Raw genomic sequence first — 27,461 nt, forward strand, 5'->3', positions numbered from 1 at the left:
TGCTATGGCTTACACCTGTATTTCCAGCAGTTGGAAGGCCAAGGCATGAGATGCCATAAAAATTTTAATTTAAAGGAAAAAAAAGTAGATCTGGACATTCTTATGAAACCAAACAAAATCTATATTCTCAAAGTGCATCTTGTACTCAAAATATAAAAGTGGTTCTTTTTAGAACATAAACTGATTTACTTAAATTATGTCCTATGCTATGAAGAATCCAAGGCACTTGGTAAAAACTCAGAACAAACAGCTGTGAAGAGACCATCCCCTATGCAAGAAATCTCAGCTAAATGGAAATTCAGGAAACAAGGAAACTCCTGGCATCTCTATTACTGATTAAGCTATCCATTCTATTTATTTTGATTTTTTTCCATTTATTTAATCCCTGGCAAAGTGACTGTGATTTATTGCTTTTGGACAGAGAAAGAAAAAATATTTTACAATGTTTCAATTGAGTCAATTAAACAATAAAAAAATTACCCATTAACTATTTAATTGCACAGTTTTAAATGAAAAAGGAAACTTACATCTACAGTGCAAAGTACATCATTAAACCCCCACACATGATTTGAAGAACAACAAAGAGCCTTCAGAACCCCCAGCCATTCGGAACTGAGAACGGTGCAGCAAGCTGTCAGCTCAGAGGAGAAATTCGCTATGTCGTTAATCCTGGAAAAGAAAAAGAAAACATAGAAAGTAACATTTTAAGAATTCATGTGATATACAAAATGAACACATATTTCACTACCATTGAATAAGTCATTCATTTTCTTAGATTAAAGGATATCATAAATATCTACTCGTCAAATAACTTAGAACCTTAAACAGAAGATAGAAGTTCAAATGTTTTCTGACAATTTATGCTGTTGAGCAACAAATAATGATCAGTATAGACATGAATTGGGATATTTTTAGTTCTGTGAAAAAGTCTACTAGGTAATTCAGGTAGGCAGAAATATATATATATATGTATATATATACACATATATACATATATATATATTCTGAAAACATACATATTTACTATTAGTATTACAAGTTTTTGAAAATGGGTAATATACTTATAGACCACACTGAAAACACCTCATGCCTGAGCAATAAGCCAAAAAGCACTATCTCTCAGGTTAAGGAAATTATAGGATAAACCAGAGGTAAATTCAGAAATAAAAGAAGATGAAAAAAAAACACAATGTGTGTGAGCCAAACATTAGCCCACAGAGTTACAAGGACTTTAATTTCCAACAAGCAGCAAGGCAACAATTCTTTGGTTAATCACGCATTCCAAGGTAACCCATCTCACCTTCCAGCGTCCTGATGGCCCATACATACATTCATGAGTGTATTGCAGACAAAGCTGTAGCGATTGGCCGCATTGTCACTGAGGATCTTGCCCAGCATTGAGTAGTTGATGCTACGGGCTGAGGGATTCTCGATGAAATCCATCATGAAGTCTGGATCCCAACGCAAGTTAGAATTTGCAGGCATCACATTATTATATATGGTTTGCTTTACTTTTGAACAGGCACTACTGAGGTTACAAGAAGAAAAGTTTTAAAAAAGAAAAAAAAAAACTAGAATAACTGAAAAACTACTTCACTTAAGACATATGTTAACTGGCAGCAACTGTAATGCAATCCTAGACAAGATTCACAATGAGTTTTTAATTTCAACTTCTTACTCATCCCTACTGGTCAAAGTACCTGGAATGTAGTATTAGCTCAATAAATAGTTGCTGAATGGGTGGAAGAACAAAACAGAAGACAAGTCATTTGGTTACTGATTTTAACTACTTTCTAAATCTTTCCTACCTTTTATATGCTCTAAAAACCAAAGAATTTATTAAGGATTCCAACAATTATCTCTTAACGGTGTTTGGAAAGTGTTATTATTTAAAAATACGGATTTAAAACGGATTCAGCTGCACATCAGGAAAATTCAGTGTTTTGGTCCCAATTATACATCCTGCAAAACTATTCTTTCTAGGTAGCGAGGGGAAGTTCAAGTGCCGAGACTATGCTAGACACTGAGGCACAGAGGTCAAAAAGGGGCCCACTCCCTGCCTTTAGGAAGCTTACATTCCAGTAGGGGGATGAGGACAATACGTAAATTCTATGCCAGTGAATAAACTATTATATCAGTCCTAAAAACTTACCACGTGTGTTTCTCAGCAGAATTAGGAGATTTATAAGAGCCTGGTCTATTATAAGAAAATAGTTCATGTTTCCATGAGTTACATCTGACTCAGATATAGAATCATTAGAAGTACGAATGGAATTAGAATGATCTCCTCCAGTCCTGCCCTGTAGATAAGACGACTGAGGATGATCTGACTTCAAAGCTCAGATTCCATATAAACTTAGCTATTCATACTCACTCGCTATAAATAGCAAATCCATAAGCAACATTCAGCTTCTCTATTCAAGAGCTCTTTTATGCAGCAGAAAGTCTGTTTTTTAGATTAAGTTTTTGGCAACACACACATTTGTGGTTAAGATGATATATGGATTTTTATTTTTAATTTAATTTTTTTTTTTTACTCTGTATTCTTAAGTACCTACATAAACAGTAGCCAGGAGTGAGCCCCTCAAAAAATGAAAAGGCATATAGACTCAGTACCTTAAACTGCTGCATGGTCGACAGTTTTAACAGAGATAGCTCAGTTCAATGTTTACCAAAACGTGGCCCTCCTAGTTCAGAATCACTTTTGGGTTATTTGTTAAAGATGGAGATTCCTGGGCCTCAGTGTAGATGTACTGAATCTGTACGTTTAACAACATAACCCAGGTAAATCTAGTGCCAAATGATGCTAGAAGCACTGGTCTAACAAAAGGACACTAAAGTCACCCAGTAAATACCAGTAATTTCAATCTTCTACTTTTCCCATCTTTACAGACAACTTATGTAAAAAATTGTTGGCCATCACTGAAGTATACAAGTTCACAATTTGGAGTACTGACATTTTTGAAACTATGGCCATTATATAGTTGCTGGTTCTTTTAAACATCTCATTTCCCGTCTTACTCTTGTCACACATTCTACTCAACTTTACATTCATTTTCAGCTAGCAAGAGTTCATAATTTGTTTCACTTTCTCATTAAAAATGAAAGAAAAACAAACTTTGTGCTTTGCTATTTCCCTCCTTATTACCACATCGCTGGTTTCCTCTGCCTCCCAGGACCTCTGTACTGCCTAATGAAACAGACTTTGGCACACTGCAAAGCATTACCTCTTTTTCATTCAACTTCTCACTTACTTCTGCCATCTATGCACGTCAGTCTTTAGAAACCTAAAAAATTCTGCTTACCTATCTTAATTTTTTCATAAGATTTTCCCTCACTTTTCTTTCAGAATACAGACTTCTCTAGAGTTGGCTCTCCATGACCTCCAGCATGGAACACATATTACTGTGAACTCAAGCTCACGGTAAAGTCTCCTCACACTTCATTTCTAGGCTTCCTGTCTCATTACACTCTTGCTAGATAAACGTTTATGTTTTAATAGACATTTAGCTGCTATTTAGATCACTTTATAATTCTTACCCCTCTCTGCTGCAGACACATATGGAATTAAGCTAATAACTAAAATGTTCCTTCTGAAATTGCACATATCAAAAACACCTGGTAGAGTAATGAAAACAACACATACCTAGAAGCCAAAATGATTTGTTTAAATAAAGGTTTCATCACTTATTAACTCTCAATAAGGAACAATCTTTGTTGATAGGGAAAATCATTTCCACTTCCTGGGGTTGATGTGAGAATTAAAGATCTTGATAGAAATAACCCAGCACAGTGCTTGGCATACAGCGGAAGGTCAATCAATCATAGACGTGATCAGTGTTGTACTTCCCCCAAATACTCCTTTCACACAATTTTACGGTGTTTCAGATAAAATTTATTGACATCATTTTATTAGTATACTAATGGAAATCTCTCTGCATATGTTGCTTTCATTTGTCATTTATTTTTTCTTAATCCCAAACTACAAACAGATCAATGACTTCAAGATATTCTAAGAAAGCTGCTTAGAGTAAACAGAGAGGCCACTTAAAATGGGATGGTCAGGGAGGCAGAGTTGTGAATGAAGTGTGAAAGTGAGCATGCAAGGAACTGTGGAAAAATATCACAAGCAAGGTAAGAAGTAGGAGTGCACGTAGAGTGTTTGCGGACCAGTAAGGGGGTCTGAGTAGCCAGAATGGAGTAAGCAGAGGGAGAGAGGTAGAAGAGAAGATTGCATGCTGTAGATCTTAAAGGCTAGAGAAGGACTTTGAATTTTATTCTGAGTAGATGGGAAGCCACTGGAACCTTTGGAGTCATTGTTGTTTTAAAAGGATAACTTTGGTGGATATGTTGAGAATATGCTCAAGAGTCAAGGGTACAAACAGGGAAACTATTAGAAGGACTCTGCAATGGTCCAAGTAAGAGACAACCATGGTGGCAGTGATACAGATAGTAAAGAGTGATCAGATTCTAGATAAACTTGGAAGGCAGAGCTCACAGATTTATGAACAAACTGGATGTGAGATATGAGAGAGCAAAGAAAACTGTAATTGATCACTCTTTTCTTATCTCCTTCTGGATTCCAAATTTGTTTTGCCAACTAGTATCTTCTCCCATTCTCCTTCCACCTGTAATAATCTAAAATTTCTCAAAATAATACTTAGTAAGTATCTACTTTTTGGCATCTGTAATGCCTGTGGGGTTAGTGCTGTGATACAAAGAATGAAAGGGAGTTAGGAAAGCTATTTAAGAAAGGATGGTCAAGGAAGCAGAGAGACAAATGAAGAAGCAAGCATGCAAACCGCTCTGAAAGAATATTCTGAGCAAGGTAATACAAGTGTAAAACACTGAATATTTTCTCTCAAGTTTATCTCAAAATTGCAATCATAGCTGAATAGACATAGTAATTTGTGATAGGTTATAACTACAGCAAAAAGGAATTCAATAGGAATTCTGGGTAAGGGGATTGAGAAGATAAAAATAATTCTAGAAATAAAATTTTCTGGCTCTTTAAACACTAAAATACTCCTTAAATGGTAAGATTTAGGGGCAGGAATAAAATTCATGACCTGATAATAATAGCATTTAAAGTACAAGATAGAAAGTAGGTGAACTGCAGAGTTTGGAGTATCTTTTTATAATTACTTCAGTTTTTTTTTTTTTTATACTAGGAAACATAGGATAGTATTTACCAAGTTAAATTTGAATCAAATAAAATGTATAATACAAGGCAGGTTGCCTGACTTAATGCACATTGATTTAATGTTACTCAACAAGGGTACTGGTCATTTTTTAAAACACTGAACACATTAAGAAGTGATTTACTAAATAGTAAATTATTTTTCTAAAAAAATAAGAACAAAAGTAAAAACAGCCTGGAAAAGTTGTAGAAGAGTGAATTGGGGCTATCGAATCTTCTATGAGTTACTAGGAAATGAAAAATCTTGCAACGTTAAGATGCCCAGAGAATATTAAAGCTATCCAAAGTAACATAAAAAGACAGCTCAGAAACTGATATCAAAACCAAGAGGGATAAAAATCCAGCAAAATACAAAAAGCTGCTTTATTGAACCATCTATTAGGTTTATGATTCAATTTGAGTTTTAAATTTTAAATGTAAAAATACATCAAATATTCACTACTTTAGTATGACTTACCTAAAATCTGTAAAACTTATAGAGAATGTAAAATCTTAAAAATACTTTATTTGTTGAAGAAATAAAATTAGGGAAAGTTGGATAAGTTTATGAGCTAATGTCATTTCAATGTAAGAAAAACCTATATTCACATATTTATATTGTGTAATGGTCTATTTTTCATTGTCACTATTATTTTAATATTCAGCATAAGCAAATCTTGAGCATATCACAATTACTGCCTGATATAATTAATAATTATTTTTCATGATTAAAAAGGGTGACAATATTGGTAGGGTCACTAACAAGCACAGACATGATAACATTTCTATTCTTCTGACTTTTCTTCTACCCACCTGAAGAGGTCTCCAAATTTACTTCTGAGGTGGCTACATGACACATAGAGATCATAGAGGTAGGCTAAGATGCATCTTTCAGGGGAAGAACATTCTGAGGGGTTTACAACATGCTTTACCACACCACACAACCTGAGGAGAAAAATAGATGAAGAAATAAGACACATGTTTTGCTAATAAACATGTCATCATTTGATTAGTTTAGAATGAGAATATGGCCATGTATTACTTGGGTAAGAAAAAAACATACCAAATTGTTGAAACTCATCATTACGGCAAACAGTGAATAACTGAATACAATATCAGTTTTTTTCTATTATGTTATTGAAATAGTAGATATGAAAAAAATCTTCAGAAGTGTCATTGACAACAAGAAACAAAGCAGTGAAAGAAGATCCTCCATATAAAAGGCATATATGAATGAAGGAATCCACCAATTATGTTGCTGGTACAAAGAAAAAAAAAGGAAAGTCAATAGTAGAGAATCTCTCTTCAGTAAAAACATTCACAAATTCAGTTTGCCAAGATTCTCAAGTTTACTCCTTTGCAAAGGAGCAATTCTTCAAATTATTAAATCTGGGAAATCCATTTACAAGGGCATGAGCTGGTTCTGGCATGAACTTGATGAATTCATGGTTTGGAGTCACAGTCCCTGTTTATCTAAACTAGAAACAAATTTATTCTAAGTTTATCTTACGTAAGAAGATAAAGCCACCTCTTTTTTGAGGCATTCTCTATAACTAAGTTCAGAAGTACCATTCCGACTCCAATTCTGTGCCAATCTTTCCCCAATCTGAACTGTTGCCTCTTTGTCCACATTTGATAAAACACAAAAGGCCATATGGCACAGAAGTAAACACTAGTGGTCCATCCACCTACCGGTGAGTCTGATTGCACTACCATCTTACATTTCATTACAGGATTCAGCCATAACACCACACTGACAGTGTCAAAGGTGACCCAGATTATTAAAGTGAAAAGGGCTTTAGAAATCATTGGTCACCTTCCTCACTGCAAAAAGAGGGCTGTGAGGTGCAGAAAGATGAAGTGACTTGCTGAAAGGCAAAGAGCTAGTTCATAGCAGAACCAAGAGGAGACCTTAGGTCTCTGGAATCTCGGACCAGACTTCTCTCTGCTATTCAGAGGGAAGTAGGAAAGAGCGTAGGATGTTAAGGCCAAGAAACACAATGGACTCAGATATCACGGGTGGAACCCAGGAGACGACTTGAAGAAATGGCAAAGGAGTATTCTAGTCCCTGTGAACTGACACCACGGATGGGGCCACCTGACAGCTGAAAAAAGCTGATCAGAACAAAATGGTCACATAATTAAGAAATAATGACTTAATCTGTTAACCACATAAAGTATAAAAAAATTCCTATACAACCTATAAAGCAAAGACTTACTTTCTGACTAAAGTAAACAAGCACTTATTGAGAGTTTGTTAGGTACCCATTGTAGCAGTCAGTATTTCCCCAACTTCTTTGATTTGCTAGAAATAAGAAACATATTACATTGTGATTCAGTACACTTATTCACATGAGTCAAAAAAACTCATAATAATAATTTTGTGGAATATACTTGTCCTTACTATGTATGATAGAGTAAAAATATAATTTAAAATGCCAAAATAAATTATACTGAAATCAGTTGCAAAATAACACAAAAAACAAACAAAAACTACCCGTTACAACCCATTAAATTTATTTCATGAAGAACTAATGGTTTTCCATACACTATTTAAAAAGCAGGGTACAAAAAGCATGAATGAGCTCCCAGATAGAAACACTTTTTTTTTTAGCTATGTGGTGTTGGGTATATCACTTCACCAAACACTTCATTTAGCAAGCCTGAGTCTCAGTTTTTTGACCTAAAAAAATGATTCTAAAAATTCAAACCTTACAGAGTAATTGAGTTACTAATTAATTCTGTATTTCCTTAATTCTAAGATGCATATTTTCTCACATTTTTAAAAGTTTTTGGGATGCGTCAGATTTCACTTCCTAATGCACAATATACATAAAGGTAGCATTTTGTTTACCCCAGAAGAGCTATTAAATTGATGCCACTCTAGAATAAAGTATAAATTGATTATACATGCTAGGTTATTTTTTAAAAAGGTACATGAAACCAAAGAACCCCACGATTCTTTTGAGCCAGGTGGAAAAAATGAAAAAAGAAAAAGAAAAAATAGGTTGTGTTTTAAAAAAAAGCTCTGAGGGAAGGACAAGGGAGTGGACAAAAAGCAGTTTAAATAGGTTTTTGAGAGCTCATTATACTTCTTTGGTCCCCTTAATCTCGACTCTAATGCAGATATTAGGCAATTTATTAGGCCAACTTCACTAGTGGTAGTGTAGTATACCCTGGCCTATAGTACATTAAAAAAAAAAAAAAAAAAAAGGACTCAGAATGAAGAAAGTCATTTGTTCTAGGTTAACTCTTATCAAAAGAGATTTTAATTAATCAAATAAATAAAAGAACAAAATTCCTAAGATGACAATGTGTGCAAAGTTTATCTGGTGTTAGATTCACTAAATATAAACTGAAATCACATGAGTGAAGAAGCTGCAAGTATTCACTATTCACATAAGCCATGATGCTGGGTTGTGCTTTAAATGACTGCCTTGTCCTCTTATAAACCAGGGGGAGGAAAGGAAGGAAGGAAAAGAATCATGCTTTATTAAAAAGAACATATTCAATATGCTTACATCTCCTTCTCTGATAAATGTTTTCTGGCAAAAGCATTCTTTAACTATGTTTTTACTGAAACAGGCATTAATACTATTTTTCTCTTAAAACTACTATTTCATCACAAATTATACACTCTAGGACTGGGAAACCAATAATGACACCTTGTATACCAACCCTTCAAACACCTGGGCCGTCTGATCAGGATTCAGGATCAGACAACTATGATATCTCCTGAGAACAGCCACGATGCAGACACACAGTCCCGTTGTGTAACTTCCTGCCAGGCTGGAAGATTTTAGGAGCAGCTCAGCTTCCACAACACTCAGTTCATTTAGTAACTACAACAGGAGAAAAGATTGAATAAAAATGTAGGTGCCAAAGCAAGCAGGAAAGACACTTATTTTATAAACCATGAACATACTGAGTCATTTTAATACAACCAGAGTCTAAGAAAACATTCCCCAAAGAATTAAATTGTTTTTTATTTTTAATCCTTTTCCAATTTATAGACTTGTTCCTCTGTCTAGACATCAGGATGTGTACAATCAGGAAGTGCTCAGTACTGAAATAAGCTCTGAAACTTTATGGCAGCCCATACTTCTAGACTGGATAATTTTAGAGAACATCCCCACTCCTCAGTTCTTCCTCCCTTTCCCCCTTCTTTTTAATAAAATGCAAGTTATTTGTCATTATTTTCTCTTTATTAGCAAAGTTAACACCTCTTATGGAATAAGCAAATAGAAACCGAGTCTTATTTCTATTCACTAATACCAAAAAATAATTAATGAACTCAAATGTGCATAAAAAATATCGTGGGATAAGGGGTTTTGTTGGTTTTTTTTAACTTTTAACCTAAAATATACTCTATTATGGAAAGCAAATAAACTTTCATCTTTCCTTAAGTAAAATAACAAAAGACCAAAAAGTCCTCAAAACTGTCACATTTTTACAGAATATATTTTAGCATCAGTTGTAGTTATGTAATAGAAAACTGCGAACATAGCTACAATTAAAAATAGTTGAAACGTGTTAATTCAGATTGTCTCAATTATTTAAACACGTACTGTGTCCTTAAAACAGTGTTAGTGTACAACAACTGACTCATTTAAAATGCCAATATGCCTGAAAGGTTTGCTTTCCTAAAAATAAGTTAAGACAAACACGGTCTCTTTGACACCTGTATTGCAAAATCGATTAGTCCATTGATGTTCAGTGCTGGCTCCATGAGATCAAAGATGAGCTGAATATGGTGAGCCAATGGGAGATGATAGGATGTTCCGGAAGCAAAGCTTGTGATTTGTTCCAGCACATTGTTAGAGATCTGTGCAAACAATAGTGAAAACAATAGTGAAAATAATTATAAGACCAATATTCATTCCAAACAATCTTTAAATTAAATTATTTTAATTTTATAAGTGAGACATTTGAATTTGTGTGATTCTATTTGGATGAAAGTTAAAACGTATTATATTTCTAAAAAAATGAAAACAATGTGCAAATCAAATAACCTCCTTACAACAACTATAATTTGAAAAAATACAACAACTTGTCCCCTTAAGATATAGATCTTAACTATTCTAGTGGTTTGCAGTTGCAGGACAACTACAAATATTAATTTTTAGATGCATTTTTAGACGTAGTTATAGAACTAAAAATACTAATTTTTACATGACTATTTGAATATGAATAGATTTATAAAGCAAAACATATCTGGTTTCTTTTCAATTTTATAGTATTTTATTTCAGTTATCAACAGATGTCTCCCTTATCAATAGCAATGTAGGACCAAAATGTAATAGCATTAAGTATTACATTGGGGATTATTTTATATATTGCTATTATCATAAAGTAAAAATATTTACATGTAAAAATTAATTCTTCTGAGAAAGGCAACCTGACACTTAAAAACAAACTACCTAACAGTTTGAGATGCTTCCAAGTATGTTTATAAAATGTATTGATTAAATCAATTGAGGCAAAATTATATTGCATGAAAGCTATGCTTAACCAGAATATTCCAAATGCATAATAAATCAGCTTTAAATGGCTACCTGTGATGTCACTTGATGCTGATCAAAATATGAGAGGAGTTGGAGTTTTGTGAACACAGTCTCCAGTGTTGGAAATGCTTCTTGTTTGTTTTTCCTGGATTTTTGTCCTTCATCCCCAACTAAATTAAACATAAAGTAGGTAAATTATTTGCCATTTAATAGAAGCTCTAGACTTTTTAGTGGATAATTTTTATTAAAGAATGATATACCTAAAAAGTACACATATTCTTTGAGTTTCTAGAAAATAAATACACACATGCAATGAAACTCAAATCATAAAATAATATTCTAGAACCCCAGAAACCCCATCTGGTCTCTCTAGTAACTTCTCTTTCCCCAGAGGACCAAGATCCTGACTTCTAACAGCTGGGATTACTACTGCTCACTTTGAAATTTTATATAAATGGAATTATACAATATATAATTTTCACTGCTGGCATAATGCACTCAATATTATGCTGTTAGACTGATTCATACTGTTGAAATTATTTTAATTTGTTCTAAAAATTAATCGTTTTCACCTATGTATAATATTCCAAGGTGTGAATATACCACCATTTATCTATTCTAGTGAATAATTCCTAAGTTTTGTTAGCATGAAAAGTGCCTTTATATGAGCATTTCTAACTAAATGACTTTTAAATTAAGATGATGTTCACAGTGAAAGGCAAAGGGAAATCTACTCAGCCTCACTCTGACATAAAAGGACCCTTCGTTGGCATCTTCTTTGGAGACTCACCTTGATACTTTTCTGAATCAGCTTAAGATGTTTAAGAAAAAAAAGAAAAGAAAAGAACTTGACATGATTCCTAACTTTTTTTTTTTTTTTTTGAGACAGAGTCTCGCTTTGTTGCCCAGGCTAGAGTGAGTGCCGTGGCGTCAGCCTAGCTCACAGCAACCTCAAACTCCTGGGCTCAAGCAATCCTTCTGCCTCAGCCTCCCGGGTAGCTGGGACTACAGGCATGCGCCACCATGCCCGGCTAATTTTTTTATATATATATCATATCATATATATCATATTATATATATTTATATATCAGTTGGCCAATTAATTTCTTTCTATTTATAGTAGAGACGGGGTCTCGCTCTTGCTCAGGCTGGTTTTGAACTCCTGACCTTGAGCAATCCGCCCGCCTCGGCCTCCCAAGAGCTAGGATTACAGGCGTGAGCCACAGCGCCCGGCCGATTCCTAACTTTTTTAAGGGTAGCAAGGAATTAAGTCACTCCACATTAATGGGAAAGTGCTATATTTGTCAATTTAGCATGAAGAGGTTTGAAGAAAATTCCAACTAAAAAAAATTACATTGTTTATTCTAGGTGAACTCTTATCCTTCTTAACAGTTCTAAGAATAAAATCCAAAAATAGATTCAATCCTGGTTTAAAATATTTGTATACTATGTATTTACAAAGAAATATCTAAAAACCAAAAGGAAAGCTGGATTATATAATCTCTAAAGTCACCTTTAACACTATGATTCTAAGTAGTTAAAGCTAAGAGCTCTATTACTTGCATTGTCTTCTAATTTGGGAAAGTTTAATTTCAGAGAACAAATGTCACTCTACAGATTTCTATATTAAAGATAACAAGAAGTGAACAAGAGTTCACTGAACTCAAAAATATTTTGCTGATGACAACTATGATGGTTTTAAAAAATAACAGAAGGAAAGAAACTTCCCTTTCAACAATAAGAAATTATTATTTAGACTCAAAAAACAAATAAGCCCTGATACCAGAGTGAAACAAAATTAAAAGGTACTGAAGTAACATAAGTTACAAGCCTGTACCACTTTTGTCAAGTAACAACAAAGAACAAATTCATCAAACCTTTTTAAATATCTAAACCCTAAGTACAAATTAAGCATGGAATTATGCTTTCACTATAGCCGCTCACATGTCATGAACATATTTAAAATATCCAAATTTTTGAATTTTTCATTTATTGACATCTTTGATCCAAGGCTGAAGACCTCAATCGTCTTGTGTACAAAGTGCTTTAAAAGTGGAGTTAATGTATTAATTGAGTACTTTCTGAGCCCCAAACAAAGAAAAACAACATAATTGAGGAAGCAGATCCAGCTAAGAACTCCCAAATGCACCTTTCGTTTGTGTTAACAGGCATCATTTATGTATATATTGCTAACTTTTCAAACCTCATCTAAAAGGATATAATTGATTCTTGGCAATATACATCCACTTAAAAAGAAAAATATAAAAAATTAGTGATGGTTCTCAATACATTAATAATATTGACATGATTAATAATGCCATAATACATAGATTTTCTTCATCTGTTTTATGTTAATTAGCTCTTTTGTTGCTTAATTTTGATTTTCATTTTTTAAATCTTTGAGTCCTGAAAGTTTTGGCCTTTTAAAGATTGCTATAGTAAACTTCATTAATATTTTCAAGACACACCACTGGCAACCAAAAAAGATGACTAGTCGATGCAAATGGAAAATGACTTCGTTTTTTAAGAGACAGTTTGGCTCTGTCATCTAGGCTGGAGTGTAGTGACAAAATCATAGCTCATTGTAGCCGCAAACTCCTAGGCTGAAGTGATCTTCCTGAGTAGCTGGGACTACAGGCATGTGTCACCATATCCAGCTAATTGTTTTCTTTTCTTTTTTTTTTTTTTTAGAGACAGGATCCAGCTATGTTGCCCAGGTTCGTCTAGAACTCCTAGCTCCAAGCAATCCTCCCATGTCACTAGGATTATAGGTGCGAGCCACCACAACTGGTTTGCAAAATGAAATGGTCAATCTCTGGTTGACCATTCAACGGGAATGTTATTTAAACTTTAGATGATAAATTTCCCTAGGTAAGGCCTGGCTGATCTGACAATACTCTTAATGAGTTGAGTCCTCAAAATATTATTTTTTGTTTTTTCAGAAAGTAAACACATGCTAACACAAGTTCTGTTTACCAGTCCTCAATTTGCTAACAAAAGTGGACAAATTTTCATTAATCTGAAGTATAGTCAGTTAGCTTATGGTGCACATACTAAATTTTAAGTAGTGATTTAAAATTAAGACTATTTATCAGAAGGCAGCTCTCTACATAACAAATTAACATCTTTCTGGTAAAGGAATCTTATGTAAAATGAAGGAAAGACAAAAATCCCCTTGCAGATGCTGTCCCACAGTGGTGTTTCTATTATTAATACAGGTTGAGCATCCCAATTCTGAAAATCCTAAATCTGAAATGCTCCAAAGTCCAAACTCTCTGAATGCAGACATGATGCCACAAGTGGAAAATTCCATACCTGACCTGTCACAGGCTGCAGTCAAAACACAGGTGCACAACACACTTTATTAAGCACCCCCAAGGGAAAAACAAAATTACTTTCAGGCTATGTGTATAAGGTGTATATGAAACATAAATGCATTCACATTTAGGCTTGAGTCTCATCTATAAGATATCTCATTTTGTATATGCAAATATTCCAAAATCTGAGACACTTCAGGTCCCAAGCATTTTGATAGGAAATACTCAACCTGTATCTCAAAAACAGCACAGGACAACAATGATTTTCTTATTTTGAGTTCATATGCCTGAACTGCCTATTTAAGGGCCTGATACAAAGATAAAAAAAAAAAAAAAGACTATAGCATTTCATTAAAAAAACTGTAAAGGAAGTAAATAGACTCGACAGAAAAGAATACCACATTCCTTCCTTCCTCTTCCCCCCCCCCCCCCCGCCCCCAACATTCCAAAATCCAAAATTCCACAGGATCTGGAAAAACCCTCAGAAAGTAACTTAGATAAACAGGTATTACTGAACCTTTTAAAGTGCCCCCCCCCCATTTCTAATTATATGAAAAGTAGTTTCCAATAGTCTTTGCTAGCTAGTTGCAGGGTTTCTAAATTCAGCCTTCTAAATGCAACCCATTTCCTCTTTTCTCTAAGAGAGAGAAAAAAACAGCAAAATAACAGATAAACAGTTTTCTTAGACAGAGCACTTTCTTTTTCAAGCTCAATAACAACAAGCCAACAACAAGCAGGTTTCATTTCCCTTTCACAACTCTCTGCTGTTCCCTTAGACAGCCAGTGTTTTTCAAAGTCCTTAGCTGGCAACGGAAGGGCATCAGGAAATGTGATGTAAATGATAAGCAAGTAACTTTCCCAACAGGTATTAAGGACCATCATCTCCAACATGAGATACGCAAAACACCATAGGCAGACTGAAAAACGTGTTGTCCCTTGTACCATATTTCTGCGTGTGCACCCCTATTGACTGACTAAGAAGAAAAAGAAGCTATCTACATTATTTCTATCTGCACTTTTCTCTAGGAAAGATCTAGTGTGGACAAACTCTAGCAATTTATCCTGTTAAAGTCTAAAGTCTAGGTCCCCTGTCAAGAGGTCCATAAATGTTATACAATTGTTCACCCAGGAAAAAAAGGTTTTAATTTAACAAATTAAAATATTAAAAAGAAAAAAAAAAAAGAGGTCCATAAAAAAGCATTTTGTACTGAAGTAGGGTTCCTGGAGACGGTTCACAGCATGCGTGGGAAGAATGTGGTTTACACGGGGCAAACACAAACTTTCTTTTCTTTCTATTATTTAAGTAGTAGGGAAATAAACACCAGCGGTGGCAGAGGAGTATATAAAATGATATCATACTTTAAATCATCTGACTGCCTCATGAAATAAACCCTGAAAAGAATAATTAGGCAAATGTGAAGTGGATAATTGTAAAATTCCAATTATGCAATGTGCTGACATAATATAAAGGCAAGGCTTCACTGTAAAAACTATATTAAAAGGATGAGGAAAGAGCATTCCAAATAAAGAAGGCATTAGAGGGCAAAGACCCAATTTTCTATTTTACTTTAAATCACTTGGTGATATAGGGAACCGTCACTATCCACTGCAATTATATTTCTAAATCAGCAAATATACCGCCATGATTTCCAATTAATATGCAAATATGAATGCCCCGCAACAGCAGCAAACTATAAGCTTAAAAAATGATCATAAAGAAATAGGGAAATGGACCTCTTCCAGACTAAGGGTTTTCCAACTCATCCTTTAATGCTTCATGTATTACTACTGCAGAAAATTTGGGAAGTATAGAACAGTAGAGAATACATCTACCTACCGAATACAGTATTTTAATACAAGGATTACTATAAATGGAAACAAGGCCTTAAAACTTAAATGTGCTTATTCACATTTCAATGGATAGTCATTCAGAAGAGGAAACACTCTGGTGACAGTGATAAAAACTGTGCTAAGAGGGAAGGCTAGACACAACACAATGGGAGCAAACACAAGAAGGCCCTTTACCCCCTGTCTCTGTGGTGCTCTTCTTATTTAGGATTTTCAGGATATCTTTGGTAATCTTCTTCAGCTGATGCCTTGCCTCCTCACGCTCCTTGCCAACTCCATAGAGAAGGATTGTGCGTTGGTTACATTCATGACTTGAAGATTCGTCCTGAAAAACAGAAAATGCACTCTGAAACCCTTGGCTGCAGGGGTGGGGCTGCATTTCATATCCCTGAAATGCACTAACCACAGCCTCTCCATGCTGGCTTGCAGTGGTGGCATCCTGCCCTCCCTTCAACTCTCCTCAACCTCCACTGGCAACACCCTTGTTTTTCCAGTTTGGATTTTGCTAAAGTAAAAAAAAAAGTGACAACTGACCTGAAGTGTTAATGGAAGCACTCGATGTGGGCGTACCCTACAGAGTAAGTTTTGGCTATTGAAAACCTTTTCATTGCTTAAAACTGAACATAGTATTAATTGCACATCATGTAACATAACTATCTAGTCATACTTTTCCTTAAGGAGAGTATTATTTCTCTGTAAACCTGCTTATTTATATATAGCAATAACAAATATTTTATACTTAGGAAAACAAATCATGCTAGGATCCTCAAACATTTTTATAAAAAATATTTACTTCCAACTGGACTGTGTGAGATACATATATATTTACTTCCAAATGACAAAACAGTAAAGCACAGAGGTCTCAAATAGTTAAAAATGCAACCACCACCATGCTTTCCTTTTGGATCATCTCCCAACCCACAGCGAATTCAAACACTATTTTCCCCCCACATGAGAAAGAAAATTATTTAATCAGAGCATAACAAAAACATACACACACCAGTGCACACATTTCTTAGCCAAAGTTAAGTAGTCCGGGATGTGTTCTCTCTCTTATGCCTGGCATTGGATTTTTCTATTCCAATTTCTCCCTTGGATCTTACAGATTTCCATTTTTTTAGAAAATTTCTAGCTCTACACTTCCATACCTCTCCTTTCCTTACTCTTTGTACATCTTTACCCTTTCTATCAGTATCTATCTTAGCCTAAGGAGCTGACATGAGAAAAGAACTCACAGAGAAAACAAACCGCACTGTGTTCATAATTAGCAGAGGCTGCAACAAACAGCAAAAACCTCAGACTTGGAGAGCTCCAATGTTTGATCCCAAGTTCTTCACCATGTGTACTCTGTACAAAGCAGCATTTCACTTCTGCAATCTTGAATTAAGAGCCTGTTTTCTCTCCAGTTCTCTGTCACTTTGCCCTTGATCTCTTTTTGTCAGTCTGTCTTGCTCAGGCATACACTTGCTACCATTTCCCATTGCACTGGTTCCTTTTGTATTAAACACTACCAGAAACAGACATCTGTAAACCCTGCTGATCTATCTTGCCACACCCCTAACCCCAAATAATTCTTAACATTTCAGGTGTTCAAATTTGCTTCTATAAAGGGAAAAAGAAAAAAAAAAAAAAAGCTAGGGGCAGGTTTCACCCAGAAACTGTTTTTATTTAACATACTGAGTATCTAAACCTCTCCAAAATTTTCAAAAGATAGCCCTAACTGTAGGATAGTGTCGACATAGTAAGTGATTCTTACATGTGGCTGCACATTCCAATGAGCTGAGCTGCTTGCAAACCTCAAATTTATGTTGTTGTTTCAGAGCATTACTGATATATTTCCTTTTTGTCTGCCAGGATGTGTGTATGTGAGCCCTGTGAAGGAACAGTAGGGCCCTGAGAAAACTGCACAAAACCTAGGAAGTCCCAGGAATGTGCCTTTGTAGCTGTTGTCAGTTAAGGCACATATCAAATGGTCCTCATGTAAATGTCTATGTGAGGGGTGATAAAAAGATGTTAGCAAAATTATTCAAACCCCACTTTTAGATTACTTATGTAAGGCAAGACAAGATGCTGGGAACTCTGAGAAAATACAACAAAGAATGTTTCCTATATTCCAGGAGCACAGATTCAATATCATAAAAGTAGTATCTTCAGACCTAGAAGTCCAAACAGGGGTGATGAAGGAAGGCATCCTGGAAAGATCTGTGAGCTCATCACAACCACACAGCATCGCTGTGGCCCCACACGGCACCGATAACTGCCCTAGCCTGAGGCTAAGAGAGCTATGACCACATGCTGGTTGTGCCACTTGCCAACTCCATGATCCCACATAATAAACCTGTCTAAGCCTCAAATTTTTCTTTCGAAAAATCAGTAACACGTCTTCCTTTTGTAAGAATACCTGAAAGCATATAAAATGCTTAGGATCATCCTGGACACAATGCTCACTGCTGTTAATTCATATTCTACACTTGCACTCCTTTCTTGCACTGTACTGTACTTGTGCTGTACTGTAATGCAGTACTGTGCTGTGCTGCATTACTCCCCGTTTCCCAAAGACCCTGGGGCATTTCCTTCCTTTGCTGCTGCTCTTTCCTCCACCTAAGATCTCTCAACAGCCTCAATTTCACTTTGCTGACATGCAACATACAAATACAGCGTCAAGTCCTTCACTCTGTCACTCTAGTTCACTGAAAACCCTTCCCACAGAAAAACTGAGGTGGGGGCAGGGGAAGAGAAGTAGCCTTTGGAGCACTGATCACAGTGTAATCCACTTATTTTCTAGGTATTTGTTTAACATCTGTCTTCTACATTACCCTGTAAATTTTGTAAAAGGGTCCATGTATGATTTATTCATTTTATATTCTCCATAATAGACAATGAGTTGGCATTGAATATTTGTTGAATAAACTAAATATGGAATAAGTAGACTAATAAACACATAAAGGAATAAGGCAAGGATGAAGATAACAAAAATTAGCTTTGTAGGAAACTTAAACTGATAATTGAGTGCTGAGAAAACTGAAGGGAAGATGTAAGAGACAGAACTAAAAAGTTTTAGGGTCAACTAAGTCTTTAGCAGTGAGAATGAAGATAAGAAGCAAAACCAATAGATATCTGAAGGAAGTTAGGAAAGGATCAGGTATCTGAATCCAATGAGTAAAAAATGTGTATCTCACTGGACTTCAAAAAGAACCCACTAGATAAAATTTGATAAAGGATAAAAAGAATATTAGGACAGGGAGCTCTTGAATTTACCTATAAGTGTGAGGAATTTGAAGGGTAGGTCGAAATGTACTGTAAATATGCAGTACTTGGTTAAATGTGGGCACGAATGCAGAGGTGATAGCTCAGGAATGAGGGCAACACGTCAAGTCCTGGGAGGGCTGCAAAGCTTCCACATTCTCTTTAGGAAAGAAGAGCCAAGGGAGCTGAGATAGTGAAGGGGGTAAAGGAGCCACCAAATGGTGGACACTCACTCTCCATAATTAATGAGATAGTCTGATAAGGCAGGGTCACAGAAGCCAAGAGGGGACATATAAAAATGAGGACTATTGGTCGGGTGCAGTGGCTTATGCCTGTAATCCAAGCACTCAGGAAGGCCGAGGCAGGAGGATCCCTAGAGCTCAGGAGTTGGAGACCAGCTTGAGAGAGTGTGCAAACCCATCTCTACTAAAAACAGAAAAAATTAGCCAGGCAACTAAAACTAGAAACAAACAAAGAAACAAAATAGCCAGGTGTGGTGGTGTGTGCCTGTAGTCCCAGCTACTCAAGAGGTTGAGGCAGCAGGATTACTTGAACCCAAGTGTTTGAGCTTGCTGTGAGCTATGCTGATGCCACAGCACTCTACCCAAAGTGACTGAGCAAGACCTGTCTATCTCAAAAAAAAAAAAAAAAAAAAGAAAGAAAGAAAGAAAAAAAGATGAGGACCATGGACGATGTCCAGTGGAGTTAAGAATGGATGTGACCTCTCTGACTTGTTTACTGAAAGCCACGTGTGAAACTTAAAAGAGAAGTTTCCCTAAAGTGGTAGGGGAAGAAAGCAGGAAACAAAAGGTTGAAGTAAGAGTTGATGGTGAAATGGTGAAGGTAGCAAAGTGACCCACATTTACCAGGAGTTGGCTTGAGAGAAAAGAGAAAGTTTGTTAGGATAATCAACATCAAACTCTTGCTTCAAACCTCAAATATCTCAAATAAAGATGTCTCCACAGAGGAAACCAAGATTGGAGAGCAGATAACTAATAAAGGACGAAGGACATAAGGGCCTCTTGTCTGGATTAATATGGAAAAAAAGAAAGTTATACCTTTCTACTTAACTACAGAAAAAAAGGAAAATCAGTGAAAATACAGAGAAATTAGAGGTGAAGAAGTGAGAAACTCAAAGAAGCTGGAGTCAGTTCATTGACCTTGATATGCTCAGGGAGTTGGGCCAAGAAGCAAAGTCATGAGTTGCAAGTGTGGGGGGGAAACTGAAAAGCAACAGCAGCATGCAGACAGCTGGAAAAGAATCACTGGTCAACCACACATGGGGTGTAAAGACAATATTTGTTGCTTACAGTTAAGATTTTTAGGAAAATCATGATAGTTACTATACCAGGCTTCAAAGAGGACAGGTGGAAACATTTTAAAAACTACTCTTTTTCAATAGCCTATAAGATTTGTTTACGTCAATTTTTTTTGTACAATTAGAAAATGTACATATCTTCAAATAGCAATTTATACAAAATGAGAATAAAGCCAACCTAAGAAAATGTACCAAATATTTCCAAAAATTTCAATAACTTCTACTCTTTCAACTTGGTATTTAAACACCCTCAAGGTGCATAGTTGCAACTAATAATAAGGATCTGAAATAATCACCCAAATATTACTCTCTTGGTTATTCCCTAAAGGATGCATTTGTTGAGCAGGGAAATGTATCAACTGGAGAGTCTATTATAGGAGAAGTGAAGCTATCTCTTCTATGCTAGTACACCTGCTGCCACTGGACTGAAAGGGCCATCTCTCCTGTAAACTGAGTTCTGAAAATCTCATCCTCCAGATATTATCTCACATTCACAGAAACTTAATTGGTGAAGAACAAGCTAGGATTATATGTGCCCCAAACTCTAGCAGTCTTGTGGTACTATAGGTATTAAAATATGTTTCTTGAGCCAAATATCCTTAGAAAGAAGAAATAACATTAATTAAATAGAGGTCTGCTTTAAAATCATCTTTATTTCTTTAAAATAAGTGATTAGAAATATTGTCAAAATGTGTGTATATTGAATTAGAAATATTGTCAAATGTGTGATAACATTGGTGAGATTATAAGAGTTGTATGTTCTCCTTTCACCTTATTTGTATTTTCTGATATTTAAACAGTGATCCAGTAGTCATAGAATTTTAAAATTACTAATGTCCCTGAAGAGAAATAAAATCTCACTCTGAATGTGCTTCCTTTCTTCCAAATACTAATGGAAAATAGATGAAGTAGAGGTACTTGTACTTCTGATAAAACAAAATGTGGCATTTCATACCTGTACTACTCCCTAATTTTATATGCTTAAATAATCAAATGCAAACCCAGTATACATCATGAAGTAAACAGCATCCTACCTCATCTTTAAGAACAGTAAAAACCAGTCTTTAAAAACAATGTATTTCAGCTAAAAATATTAGTTGATTAAATGGAAAACTATTCAAAGATGTTTTCAAACTTTTCTTTCAGCTGAATCTCTCACTAATACCACATGATTTTGTATAAAATAACATCAAACAAATGTTCTATCAGGAATAAGCTTTGGGTTGGGGAGGAAAAATGAGTATGCATGTGGATGAGGAAATTGTTAAAGGAACAAGGAAATTAGAAGCTTTTTCTCATTAATAACTATAACTGAATTGAAGTGCCTTTTCTTTAAGTCAAGAAAGTAGGGAACTGATTTAGTTAGATTTATACAGGAAACCTTTGTTCTACAATACCTTCTAGTTCACAATATGACTGATGAAAATTTAAGCTATATGTATAATAGTATTCTGCTTTGAAGTAAAACACCCAAGAATGGGATATCAGGTAATTTAATCACAATAGATAGCATTCTCTTTTGCTAAATACTCCATTGCCCAACAATCTGTTGTGTATCTAACCTAAATTTCTATACTCTGATGGATAAAGCCAATCTAGCAGATATAACTATACACTGCCTCAAAACACATGTCCTCAATCAAAATACTCATTAATGTCAAAATGACGTTTAGACATAAGTCATTAGGACTAAAACAACCTAAGAACTCATAAAATCCCCTAATTATAACATCTCTACCCCATGCCCAAACCTAATTCTCCAAGGATCTCAGGGTTTAGAGCAATCCCATTTGAAGCAAATATTTTCAGAAGAGTAGACTACCTTTAGCAGACTGTCAATAAAAAAAAATGTTATCAGAGATGGTTTGCAAATAGGTGAGTGGTAGTGAGTTAAAATCAGAGAAAAGACAAGTTAATGTAAGGAATGGAGTCTTTCTTTTATTTCTCAAATCCCTATTGATAGCCCTTCTAGGGATTTGGAAATATAAGTTCTCAATAAGGTAGTATGATTTTAAGTATTTTAAATTAGTTTTCCTTTAATAAAAAAGATTGACTTGTTGAAAATAACTGTGATTTTCTTTTAAATGCCTTGTTTCATCTGAGAATCTTAGAAACATATCATAAACATCCTTTCAAATTTACAATTTGGTGTAAAGGCAAGTATCACCCTTATTTTATTGAAAAAAGTACAGACATTCCACACATGATGATCATCTCTCACTCCTGGGTCTCAACGTAGGGAGGGAGCTGAGGAAAAGGTGAACCAGGGAAGATTCTCAGGTACAGAATAGTTACAAATGCAGGCTCTGGAACTAGACAGCTTGGGTTGGAATGACATCTCCATTGAACTCCACTGCTCTGATCCTCAGCTTCCCTCATCCAGAGAATGGGGATAATATAAGTATTTACTTAGGAGAGTAGTTGAGATAATGAGTTAATTAATAAATGACAATGTAAGAAATTATATATTGGCAATTATTATTATGAAGTATACCCAGCATAAAAGTTCTTTTAGAAAGTATAATTTTGAGGCTCTAATGAGTAATGAAAGTTAAGATTTGTTTACATTCTAATTTAACAATAAAAATAACTTTAGTACCAACTTTCCCCAGAGTTTAATATCAAACTAATCCCTCTAGATGATCAACACATAGGGATTATTATGCAACTGACAATTACAACTAAAGCGACTGAAATTCACAGGTTAATTTCAAATTGTTAAAGGCAACAAAATTATTATGTCCTTTTAAATCCATGGTCCTCAAATTATACTGTGCTGTACACCACATGGAAGGCACCTTAAAATACAGATGAGGGGTTAGAGCACCCCAGAGTTTCTGATTCTCTGGAGCTAAGTTGGTACCCAAGAATGTGCATTTCTAGCAAGTTCCCAGGTGATGCTGAGCTGCTGCTCTGCATTTTGCAAACAATTATAGAAGATATTTAGCATTTAAAGAGAGAGGCACACTCAAAACAACCAAAACATGTGTTCATGGTAAAGGAACCCATCCGAATGATTCTGCTGTTAACAGACGGATACCGCATGGGAGTGTGCACAGCAATATTTATAGAAAGGTAAAGCAGCAAAAAGTTTGGCCATTCCATTCATCTCGACCATATCCTTTGCCCTTTGGGTTTAAAAGTACAAGAACTGTATATAATAGCGCTACAAGGATGCATTAACTTAATGATATATTTTCCCAAAAACTCAAAGCTAGGTAAAAAGAAAGAAAAAAAAATGCTTGTTTATGTTTAAATTCTATTTAAGAAAAGCACAAAGGACACTTTATATAATAAGCCTGGAAATGGATACAACCACTTTTCTTTCCTAATGTAATTTTGAAATCTGATAATTTATAATAGGAGGAAACTGTTTCTCCTACAAAGGAGTTAATCAAACACAGATTTAAAATTATGACATTATTAACCAAGGAAAAAACAAAGGGCAAGAGACTTTAACATCCCCAACCAGCACACATTTTGAGTTAATGTAATTACTTGTTAGAAGGAAATATATCATCCAATGCTCAGAGTAATATGTTTTCAGGTAAATAACCATGTAAGAAAGCAAGCTTGCGACCTTCCCCAGGACACAGACTTGGAAGGCTTGATCTCAACTTGGATTTATCATTTGCATGGAAAATAACCAAAAGAACTCCAAGTTATAAATCATCAATTCTATGGCAGGTTTCAGTAAAAAGCCACAAGATTTTAAACTGCTTTTTAAAAGATGACTTCTCAGACACCTTCGCCCCATATTTACCAGGAAATAAAAGCAGAAGTCCTAAAAGCAGACAGATAGAAAGTCAGTGCCTGCATAGCTCTGAGGCCACAGTGTTTGAAGGTAATCTCTGATTGTGAAGCCCTTTCTTCCTGTTTCTCTTTTCTCCCTCTATTTCTCTCTAGAGCAGTCAAGACTTTACTGATGAAAACTCAGCAAATTCTCTATCACAAAGAGGTTTGGCAACTAAACTAAGACATTAAAAGGAAAATACCAGATGCCACTCTACAGGGTGCATTAACTACCACTTACTGGAGACATTTAAATCCTTCAGAATCAACAGAGTAACCAGGTAATGTTATATCTAGAAGTACTTGACAATTATATGTATTTACACTATGATATGTGTGTAAATTTTTACTGTTTTTCTTAAAATTGAAAGCCTTAAATAACAATATCAATGCAAGCACATATTTGGAATAAAAATTAAAATGCCAGTTGAAATAGTGGTGTCAGAGACAATCATTAAGTTTTTCATTAAGAAAAATTAAAGCATGGAAATAAAATACAAAGAATTTTACCTATTTTACTTATATTAAATGAAATTTAAATATCGATAGAGGAAGCTGAAATTCTTAATGTCAGGAATATTTGTTAAATAACTTATAATCTATGTAAAATGAGCATTCACAAAGCAGAATTTCCAAAACAGTCAAGGAATGAACGCATAAGAGCAAATAGCAGTAGCAAGAAAGGTTAAAATCAGTGATCTTGTGTCAATAAAATATTGAGTTTTGTTTAGTTTTTTAAAAAACAGCTAAACAGGTGGGAAGGTATGGAAAATTGAAGCCATACTGTGACAACATTTTCTTGTTTTACTTTTAATAATTAAGGATAGAAAAAAATAATTCCATTGACATTTTGGGAAAATTGTCATATTTAAATCTTTTACATGAAAATTATTTCTTTTTAATTTAGATGTTAGTACTTTCAACACTACTGTATTTAATTATAAGGAATAATATTTTATGTAGAATCAATTTCATTTGTCTTTAGTGGAATAAAAAGCTTACATATGTCATTTCAAATTTCAAGACTTAGATGCCAGATAGCATATTCAAGTCAATTGTTAGTTTTCTTTACAGTTTCCTGTTGTAAAGAATGAGGTTTTGCCCAGAATGTGGTTTTGATATTTTATTTTAGCTACCATTGTATACTTCCATAAACATAGAAAGTATGTGTGGATGTTGTAAGGAATGCCAACTAATAGCCATATATACACAAACTATATCCTTACTTTTTTACTACTTTAAAACTTTTACTGAATGATATTCAAGAAAAATGTATGTAACAACTTCAAATACACAGAGCAGAGTTGGAAATGAGATATACATGGGTTAAAATATTTGAAGCTAAATAATGAGTCTTTATGAGGCCAATATTTTAATGGATGACTGAGCAATATAGAAGCAGGAATATCTTCCGATTATAAAGGAAAATGTTTTGGCTACTTTTTTCTGATTCAGTATCTTATTCACGTAATAAATTTCCCAAGGGTGACTTACACAAATCTCTTTACTTTTTTGTTTACCTTAAAATTCTAATAGGCAATTATCAGTCATTTCTCCCTCAAATACTTTGATGGTACTAGAGTAAATGAAGCTCGGGAATAAGGATGGTTTAGGAAAAGTGACTGAATAGAAACTAAAAAAGCTAAAAGGCATGGAAGTGAAGCTGGAAAAGAGTGACGTATAGCCCAAATATTTCTCTTCTAGCTTTTACACACAAATATGCGTGGGCTCTAAGATTAAAATGTGCTTTAAGAAGCAAACATCAAATAAGAAATACAAAGTATCCACAACCTCACATAATGTACTTCAGACCACTTCATTTCTCTAGGGACAGAATATTTGCTGAGATGAAATATTTTGAGATTCAGTTTTCTGTGTTTCTACTAACTGCTACAATAAAGATCAGAAACCTCAATTTTTAGAGGCTGTGTCTAAAAAAAACTAATAGAGATAACAGCAAAATCAACTACCTCAGACTGAAAATAACTATACCCACCCTCCCTCCCTCTTCTAGGCAGCAAAGAAGAGATGCAAGCCTTGGACAACCTCACCTCTGTGCCTGGGAACGGCAGTCTGTGCACCAGAGACTACAAAATCACCCAGGTCCTCTTCCCACTGCTCTATACTGTTCTGTTTTTTGTTGGACTCATCACGAACAGCTTGGCAATGAGGATTTTCTTTCAAATCCGCAGTAAATCAAACTTTATTATTTTTCTTAAGAACACAGTCATTTCCGATCTTCTCATGATTCTAACTTTTCCATTTAAAATTCTCAGTGATGCCAAACTGGGGACAGGACCACTGAGAACCTTTGTGTGCCAAGTTACCTCTGTCATATTTTATTTCACGATGTATATCAGCATTTCATTCCTTGGATTGATAACTATTGATCGCTACCAGAAGACCACTAGGCCATTTAAAACGTCTAATCCCAGCAATCTCTTGGGGGCTAAGATTCTCTCTGTTGTCATCTGGGCATTCATGTTCTTACTCTCTTTGCCTAACATGATTCTGACCAACAGGAGGCCGAGAGACAAGAATGTGAAGAAATGCTCTTTCCTCAAATCAGAGTTTGGTCTGGTCTGGCATGAAATAGTCAATTACATCTGTCAAGTCATTTTCTGGATTAATTTTTTAATTGTCATTGTATGTTACACACTCATTACGAAAGAACTATACAAGTCATATGTAAGAACAAGGGGAGTAGGCAAAGTCCCCAGGAAAAAGGTGAATGTCAAAGTTTTCATTATCATTGCCGTATTCTTTATTTGTTTTGTTCCTTTCCATTTTGCCCGAATTCCTTACACCCTGAGCCAAACCCGGGATGTCTTTGACTGTGCTGCTGAAAATACTCTGTTCTACGTGAAGGAGAGCACTCTGTGGTTAACTTCCTTAAATGCATGCCTGGATCCATTCATCTATTTTTTCCTTTGCAAGTCCTTCAGAAATTCCTTGATAAGTATGGTGAAATGTCCCAGTTCTGCAACATCTTCATCCCAAGAAAATAGGAAAAAAGGACAGAATGGTGGCGACACAAGTGAAGAAACTCCAATGTAAACAAATTAATGGAGGAAATATTTCACTATGTTGGTGATCATAACTACTTAAAGGAAAGCACTATGTAAAAAATATTAACACTGACTAAGAAATAATGAAGTTAATAACTTGAAAAAGTAATAAAAGACTACAAAAATTTTTTATTTACTTTTCCAGTATTAAAAGCTACCTTTAAATGTAGAAAAATAATGTAGCCTGTA

At 34.9% G+C, this 27,461-nt stretch overlaps 2 protein-coding genes across 8 annotated transcripts in view; one reads left to right on the plus strand and one right to left on the minus strand.

The window, feature by feature from the left end:
- Positions 1–27,397, plus strand: part of P2RY12 (purinergic receptor P2Y12) — a 43,621-nt gene extending 16,224 nt beyond the window's left edge. For 2 of the 3 annotated variants that reach the window (XM_012782873.3, XM_076004653.1), the window contains 3 exons: positions 16,278–16,426; positions 24,319–24,485; positions 26,219–27,397. In XM_012782873.3, coding sequence (XP_012638327.2) covers positions 26,233–27,261 — 1,029 coding nt within the window. In that variant the 5' untranslated portion in view covers positions 16,278–16,426; positions 24,319–24,485; positions 26,219–26,232 and the 3' untranslated portion in view covers positions 27,262–27,397. The remainder of the gene's footprint in view (positions 1–16,277; positions 16,427–24,318; positions 24,486–26,218) is intronic. The other variant, XM_012782870.3, reaches the window with a different exon arrangement.
- Positions 1–27,461, minus strand: part of MED12L (mediator complex subunit 12L) — a 317,206-nt gene that overhangs the window by 62,705 nt on the left and 227,040 nt on the right. For 4 of the 5 annotated variants that reach the window (XM_012782864.2, XM_076004647.1, XM_076004644.1 and 1 more), the window contains 7 exons: positions 16,026–16,173; positions 10,735–10,853; positions 9,861–10,004; positions 8,858–9,021; positions 5,993–6,124; positions 1,301–1,528; positions 528–669 (listed from right to left, as the gene is read on the minus strand). In XM_012782864.2, the coding sequence (XP_012638318.1) occupies positions 528–669; positions 1,301–1,528; positions 5,993–6,124; positions 8,858–9,021; positions 9,861–10,004; positions 10,735–10,853; positions 16,026–16,173 (1,077 nt within the window). The remainder of the gene's footprint in view (positions 1–527; positions 670–1,300; positions 1,529–5,992; positions 6,125–8,857; positions 9,022–9,860; positions 10,005–10,734; positions 10,854–16,025; positions 16,174–27,461) is intronic. The other variant, XM_076004646.1, reaches the window with a different exon arrangement.

The sequence above is a fragment of the Microcebus murinus genome, chromosome 1, assembly GCF_040939455.1.
Source record: "Microcebus murinus isolate Inina chromosome 1, M.murinus_Inina_mat1.0, whole genome shotgun sequence".
NCBI lineage: Eukaryota > Metazoa > Chordata > Mammalia > Primates > Cheirogaleidae > Microcebus > Microcebus murinus.